This window comes from Dendrobium catenatum, unplaced genomic scaffold, assembly GCF_001605985.2.
Source record: "Dendrobium catenatum unplaced genomic scaffold, ASM160598v2 fragScaff_scaffold_490, whole genome shotgun sequence".
In the NCBI taxonomy this organism is placed as follows: Eukaryota; Viridiplantae; Streptophyta; class Magnoliopsida; order Asparagales; family Orchidaceae; genus Dendrobium; species Dendrobium catenatum.
In genome coordinates, this window is record NW_021318952.1 from 278,412 (window position 1) to 286,231 (window position 7,820).

General features: G+C 31.5%; 2 protein-coding genes across 2 annotated transcripts in view; one reads left to right on the plus strand and one right to left on the minus strand.

Moving 5' to 3' along the window:
* LOC110114252 overlaps positions 1 to 5,802 on the minus strand; it is an 8,779-nt gene extending 2,977 nt beyond the window's left edge. The window contains exons 1-2 of the mRNA XM_020847069.2: positions 5,723 to 5,802; positions 4,543 to 4,678 (exon numbers count right to left, since the gene is read on the minus strand). Coding sequence (XP_020702728.2) covers positions 4,543 to 4,678; positions 5,723 to 5,802 — 216 coding nt within the window. The remainder of the gene's footprint in view (positions 1 to 4,542; positions 4,679 to 5,722) is intronic.
* A 730-nt stretch (positions 5,803 to 6,532) lies between these two features.
* LOC110114262 lies at positions 6,533 to 7,363 on the plus strand. Its single transcript, XM_020847085.2, has 2 exons — positions 6,533 to 7,096; positions 7,286 to 7,363. The coding sequence occupies exons 1-2, from the start codon at positions 6,533 to 6,535 to the stop codon at positions 7,361 to 7,363; spliced, it is 642 nt and encodes a 213-aa protein (XP_020702744.2).
* The last annotated feature ends 457 nt before the right edge of the window (positions 7,364 to 7,820 follow it).

Genomic DNA, 7,820 nt, shown 5'->3' on the forward strand with positions numbered 1-7,820 from the left:
AGCTTCTTTGAAAAGAATTAGGGGAAAAGTAAGAAAATAAAGCCATCCATCTTTTTAATTAGAATATCTCCACTTTTCTTACAACTACAAGCTGCTCTCCATTAAGGGAAACGTAAATACTTGATTTAATTAATATCATATTAAGTAATTAAAATATATTAGCATAAAAGTATTAAGTAATTAGTCATTAGTTAGAAGCTTAAATTTCTTAATTAAAAATGGGTTTAAGCTAATATCTAATCAAAATTTATTTTTAAGCTTCGTTTGAAAAGGCTTTTTTATTGCTTCTTAAAGCAATTTTTTAATACAAATATTTTAATTTTTATACTTAAAAAATTATTTTAAAAAACAGTAAGAAAAACATCCCAAACGAAACTTCAACTGAACACGCACTCTCCAACACTTTCTTTACCTCGAAAAAAGATTGAAATTAAAGTTGAAAATGAAACAAAGCTTAGTTATATGGTCATAAAGTTTATGATTTCTCTAATAATGACATCAAAGTCAGAAATCAATGATTCATTTAAAATAAAATCTGTGATAGTTTTTAATTGATCTAAATTATATATGAATGAGCTTAAAAATTATTAATTTTTTTAGATTAATATTATATATAAAAAATTATATTATATTATTATCTTAATATTAATTCAATAATGTTTTAGCTAATCTTAATAAAATTCATATCAAAATATTCTAATATAATTTTTTTTCTACTTATAAACTTAGATGAACTTCTATTATTAAAAACCAAAATATAAAAATAAATAACTCTTATTCTCTTGATCTATAATTAAGTGAGTTCTTCATACCTAAAGCATTGACATTTCGCGTTATTTAAAATTTTCTTTTCAAAAACAGTGGTGATTAACATGAAAAATAAGCTTTTATGTAAGGAGAATAAGATTTATTCATGCACGTGCAAATATTAAATTTAGGCTTCATTTGTGATAGCTTTTTTATTACTTTCTAAATCAATTTTCTAGTACAAAATTTTAATTAAATTTTTTTTTGTGCTAAAAAATAGTTTTAAAAAGCAGTAAGAAAGTTGTCACAAATAAAATCTTAGGCTTCGTTTGGGATTGCTTTCTTCATGCTTCTTAAAGCGGCTTTTTAGTACAAAAATTAATTTTTTTTGCACTAGAAAGCCGCTTTAAGAAGCAGTAAGAAAGCAGTTCGAAACAAAATCTTAGACTTCATTTGGTACGGCTTTCTTTCTACTTCTTAAAATAACTTTCTAGTATAAAAATTTTAATTTTTCAATTAAAAAACTACTTTAAAAATCAATAAAAAAATTTCCACTAATTTAAAATATATTAAATCCAAGAGAAGCCATCAACAGTTCTATATATTCTTAAGCTTTAATTTTGACTTCAAAATTTATTCAACTATTGATGATCAACAAACATACATAAATATTGTAACTTTTAAAAAATCACTTATAATCGCGTCTATAATTATTTTAAATATGCGTTCTAAAATCTGTCCCTCCATCTCCATAAGATTGAATACATATGGCTCAACACCCTCCAGAAATAAATAGGATATCATATTTAATTATAAAAGACAAAAAAAAAACTAGCTAAAAAAATAAATTTAAAATTATTTATGAAAGACAAATTATTATATATATAATTATTTAGGCTATGAGAAAGTTACTGCTCCATCCTTGACTAGTTGTGGCGTGCTTTAGATCATTAGGTCTTTAGACCGAACCGAAGTGAAGGGGTCAACAAAGCTAAACTAAAAATGGACCGGGCACGGTTCATTGTCGGGAAGAAGGGCCCACCACTGAACCCGACCGTTGTCGTGGAGCAAACTATAGGTGGATTCACCGGATTCCGATTTTGATCTGTACCTAATCCGCAGGTTAACCTGTCCGGATTTGCAATCACATGGAGGGTACAGATCTTTTTTTTTTATTTTTTATTTTTTTTATTTTTATTTTAGGCCTCTGTTCTGTGCCAGCACAGTAGTAGGATTCTTTGAGAAAAATCAACAAGATTGTAGAGAAATGCCGAATACAGAGTGTGTGATGGGCGTCGATTCAAGATTTTTTATTCGTTTTTTTTTTGTATTATTTTATAATAGAAAGATTTTTTATGTCTCTAAAATTGAATTTTGATTGATTGTTTTTTATAAATACTTATTCAATAAAGGGGTGTCACTTTTGGGTCATGGATCGAATTCGGAACTAATCCGGTATTATTTGGGTCAATCTGAAGCCAACCTGTTTTTGGGACCTGAACCTGAATCTACATGGATTTCACTCAAAGGGGAGGAGATCAGCGGTAGAGAGTACGTTTCGAAGGGTTCGTGCAGTTTGCAGAAGGGCAATAGGAGACAATTTTTTTAGATAATTTTTTATTATTTTAATTTGTAAGTAGTAATTATAGTTTTATTCAACAATTTTTTTTTTTAATTTTCTCTTTGCTTTTTATAAAATTTAATGAAGAAAAGTTAATTTTTAAAATAAGTATTATTAAATTATTTTTCTCACAAGTAACTTAATAAAAAATTATAACTATCTCAAACAGATCCTTAATCATGATTTTATTGAATCAATAAAAATAGCATTTCTCATGATATTTATAGATTTTCATCTTTATAGATATTTAAATCAATTTCGATGATTCTCAAATATTTTTCAACTTTCGAGATTAAATTATGGATTTGGTAGTTTCAATGGCTTATATATATTTTTTCCCTTTTCATATCTTATTTTTATTTATCAATAAAATCGATGATTCACTCATTTTTCAATAAAATGCGAACAAATGTGGTTATGATTGGCAAAAATTTAAAAAATAATTTCTAAACTTTATTTAATATGGAATATTATCTTTAAATTATTCTGTAATTTAGTACATTATGGAAATTTTATCTCTATTTTAAATAAATTAGCTTTCACCTTCTTTCATCTGAAATTTAATTTCATCACTGGATAAGCACTAAATAAATCAAAATATTTTTCTTTGTCAAATAAATGAAAGAAGTTACAGCCCATCGCCTAGCGAAAGAGATTATTTGGTGCTATCATTGCAATAGTTAAATTCCCAGCTAGCTTTAGGTTTAGATCTCATTAATTTAAGGATATATTTTATTAGATTTTTCAGAGGAGAGTGGCATGTGTGCTGACAACAATCACTGGTTAGGGAGATTTTTTAGGGAGTGGATCATAGTTAATCAGAATAAATTTGTCTCTCATACAATAATTATTGCATGAATTCATTTTTTATTAAAAAATATTAATTTATTGTGGACCATTAGCTTGTAGTTTTACATCAAAATATTATGATACATTTTATTATTTCTTTACTTTCTTTTTTTTAAATTTAGACTTTATTTGGGATGACATTCTTACTGCTTTTTAAAATAGTTTTTTAGTACAAAAATTAAATTTTTTATATTAAAAAGCTGCTTTAAGAAGCAGTAAAAAAGTCATCGCAAATGAAGCCTTAGTCATAGTTTCTATTTCATTGATGTTTTTTTGCTTTCAAGAAATTTATGTGATGATGACCTCTGATGTTAGCATACATGGAGGGCGTTGGTATTGATTCCAAATAGACTCTAAAGAAAAATAAACATGTTTATTTAATAATTTAGGCATTGTTAAAGGCGGATTTTTTTCTATTTCTTAAAGTAGCTTTTAGTACAAATATTTTTTAAATTAAATTTTTTTTACTAGAAAACAATTATAATAAGTAATGAAAAATATGTCCCACACAAAGCCTTAATGTGAGATTTTTTAATAAAAAATTATTAGTACAATAAATTTGATACGTCATGCAAAAATTAGCTTGATTGGGCACGAATCTCGAGGCAAAAGCTAGTTGGGAACTTCAAAAATTAAATTCGTGAGCATTTGAACTCCGATTTCAGCGAGCTTACAGTCAAACTGAACGTCTCGGAAATACGAACCCAACGACACCAAGATCAACCCAATCCGAGCCCAAATGAGTCCTTTTTTTAGGACCGTTTAGGGATCGAATTGGAGCCAGCGGGACGCATTGCCTACGCTCAACCACTGAGCTGCCTCACACTTCCCTACGAGAGACTTTTGATTGCTTATTAGTACAACCCCTAAGCCTTTCTCAGTCAACAGCTGAGGATCTGATTGCAAGTGCTCAAGTTGAACAAGCTTGACACTGAAACAAGATTTTATTTATTTATTTTCTTAGCCCCAATCATTTATTTTTTACAGTAACATTGCACTCAAATTAAAAAAAGTTGACTATTAGAGTAAGTGGAGAGGTCAATGTTGGTAGTTAAAGGTGTAAGGATATTCTCTTAAGAGCAATATTCTGCAGCCTAAGTGCTGTCATGTCAAAAGGCAAAGTTAGAGAGAAACAAAGAATTGTAGATGGAAAATATATTTATAATTTATATGAATATATAAAAAAGATTGTAGAGCAAAATATTTATTTTGGAAATGACCCTCAGCCCTCAACTTGCACCTTGATTCCACCACTCATTATTAGTGCGATAAGATTGGCTCTTCCACCACTTAATCAGCGAATGGGATTCAGCTGTGACACTGACCTTATTGCCTGTTAATAGGATTTCTTTGTGCCTTGATTTGCTGTGAAGTAGTGCAGTGCGAATGCTGGGAACAAAAACACTGATGGTGATGTCCAGCAATAAAATATTCAGTAGGTATTGAAAGCCTCCACCATTTCTGTAATTAGAACAATAAATAAAAAATGAATGAGATTGGAGAGAAAAAGATATTCCATTTCTCTTAAATCTTTCGATATCTTTTCCCGTCTACCTCCTTTATGTTCACCAACAATAGTGCGTAATAGCCATTGAATATTACTACGAGACCCGCCGTTGCTTAGCTCGTGTGGGAAAGAATCGGTTGGACAAAGCCTAGGTCTCAGGTTCGATCCCCATGGGCGGCAGCGAAAGCCTTAAGTGTTGGCCCGGACTAATTGGTGTGCGTAGTTTGCTAGGTCGACCGGGGTTTATAACCCACGAAGCGGGTTGGTTCCTCCTCACAAAAAATATATATATTACTATGAGTTTTATGTGTGTAGGCAGTTCTTTTTTATTTGTTGATTGAGAGTTTTGACTATCAAATAAGACTTAGCTATTTTACTGCTTCTTAAAGTAATTTTTTAGTTAAATAATTTCAATTTTTGTAATAAAAAATTGCTTTAAGAAATAATAAAAGAGCCGTTTCAAACGAAGTCTAAGATTTAGTTTGGGACAGTTTTCTTTTGGATTCTTAAAACAACTTTTTAGACAAAAAAATTAAATTTTATTCTAGAAAGCTACTTTAAGAATTAGTAAGAAATCAGTTCCAAACGAAGCCTAAGAGGCATTGGGTTTGAGTCTTATTTGTGTATATGAGTTTGCCTTAATTGATCTAAATGTCTAAAAAAAAGTTTGTGTAAATGGCATTAATATTTCTGTATAGATATAGCTAAACAAGCTTCTTAATCATTATTTATTTTTATATTGAGATTTTTCATTGGTAAATCTCTATTACTCAGAGACCTAGCCCTATTGCAATCCTTCATTAATATTACAACTTTTGTTTTTGCGGGAAGTAAGAACTCTAGGCCACGGTCATCCAACATAGAGTTCTTCCTTCCCGCAAAAACAACTCACTCAACTCCTCCTCCTAAGGTGATTCAAAACCCCAACATAGGTCGCCAATAACCCAACAAATCTGCCTGCACGACAGTTATTAATGGACTCACTCAAGAATACTCACTTGAACCTTCTCAACAACATAAGAGATAAATCATCAAAGCCATATCGCGCCATCTCCTTCAACCTTTTATGAGACGACATGTGTTTAGGACAATATATATTAAGAGCCATTTAAGTCAAAGAATTTTTTATTCTTTCACATGTAACATTTCTTATAACCCTAAGATCCATATAAATAAATGGTGAAAATAAGCCTTTTAAATCTTTTAACAAATTGAGATTCAGAGTCTCTTGAATATCTATTTCAAATTTTATTTAGTAAATTATTTTCTCTCCATTCTGACACGGTAGCAAGCCACCTTTTACAGAATTCCAAGTCTCCATTCAATAAGAACATTCCTTCTAATGTACTACAGATTTTTTAAACTCAATGTCATACGCTGAAAGTTTAAAGATCACATGCGCTTCAATTTCCAACCATCTGGCCGGTTGGGAGGCAAGATTGCTGTCTATTGCTGGGAGACTTCAATTTATCAATTATACTATTTGCAACTCTATCACCTATTGGATAAGGGGAATCATGCTTACAAAAAATTGCATAAAGAGCCTTAGTAGAATGTGCTCCAGATTTTTATTTTTTGGAGATGTGGAGGCCAGAAAATTTTTTATGATTGCGTGGAAGAAAACTTGCAAACCTAAGCAGTTGGGGGGTTTGGGAATACCGGACCTTCTTAGTTTACAATTTTCCAACAGCTGCTCTCTGGTTTTCAGATTTTATAACTCCAATTCCATGTTTGGCAAGTTTTTAAAGGTTAAATATGGCACCCCTTGGACCCCGGCTATAAACAAAACGTCTCTTATTTGGAGTGATATGGGTAGGGTGGCCTTGCAAATTAATTCTATTATTCGTTTTGGTTTCAATCGGAATAGTATTACTTCTTTTCTTTGGGATCCTTGGCTCTTTGGGAAATCTGTTATGACAGTATTCCCCAGCTCCAATTTAGATAGCCTCATTCCTTTGCATGCCATGGTTTCTGATTATTTGAGGGATGATGGCTGGCTGTTGCCTGCTGTGGTTTCGGACACTATTGCAATTTCATTACAGCATTTTAAATTTAACCAGGAAACAAATGGCACTTTATTTTGGCAAGACAGTAATAAGGCATGTTTTTCCTCCTTCATTAAATACTATCATAGAGAGGAGGCTAAGGTGGATTGGTATAATCTGGTGTGGCACAAACATTTTGCTGTTAAATACTCTTTTTATACCTGGTTAGCTATTAATAACGGGTTGAAAACGGCGGAGGAACTTTTAAAAAGAACAATTAGGGTTCCACAATCCTGTTCTTTATGTTTTGTTCATTCTGAAACTACTGGGCATTTACTCTACGAATGTGACTATGCTTTCTCTGTTTTGCAAAACCTGATTCCTATGGTGAGAGGGTTTCTGTTAAGGCCAAGACTCATTCAAGTCTTAACTCATTTGGGGGAACAAAAACATTTGATAAAAAATCAAAAAGAGTTGTTGCTGCTCACGGTCTGTTGTGCCACTTATTTTATTTGGAGGGAAAGAAATAAAAGGAGGTTTAACTTTAAATCTCGAAGTTCTACTACTCTTTGCCAGGTTATCAAAACTGCAGTTGAGGCAAAATTAGCAAACTGGAAGCATACTGAAAATTTGAGAATTTCTTGGGCTGGTTAAGAATTTTTGTATTGTGCCATGTTCTTCTGGCTGGAGATTTGTTACAGAAAAATCTTTTTGGCTGGGTTGAGTTTGCTGGTGGGAGGACTTTTGTTTGGTATCGGCTTTAAGCAGGAGGCTGCTACAGGATTTATGTTTATTGTTTTTTTGTTGTGGGGATGTTCAATTTGATGGATAACGGGCAAGGACGATGATGTAGCTGCTAATCATCTCCTTGGAGGGCCTTTGTCTTTTTGGGCAACCAGGAGATTTCTTTTTTCGTGGCAGCCGGTTCGACTTTTTTCCGAGTTTAGCAGTCTGAGTCATTCTGATGCTTCTGCATCTATTTTGTGGACTTTGTCTTTTTGGTTTCTTTCTTTTCAACGGGGGGTATAGGTTTTTGGTTCTGCTTCTAAGCTGGAGGTTGAACCTTTTTTGTTATACCTTACTTGTAACTTTTCCTTACATAGTAATATAT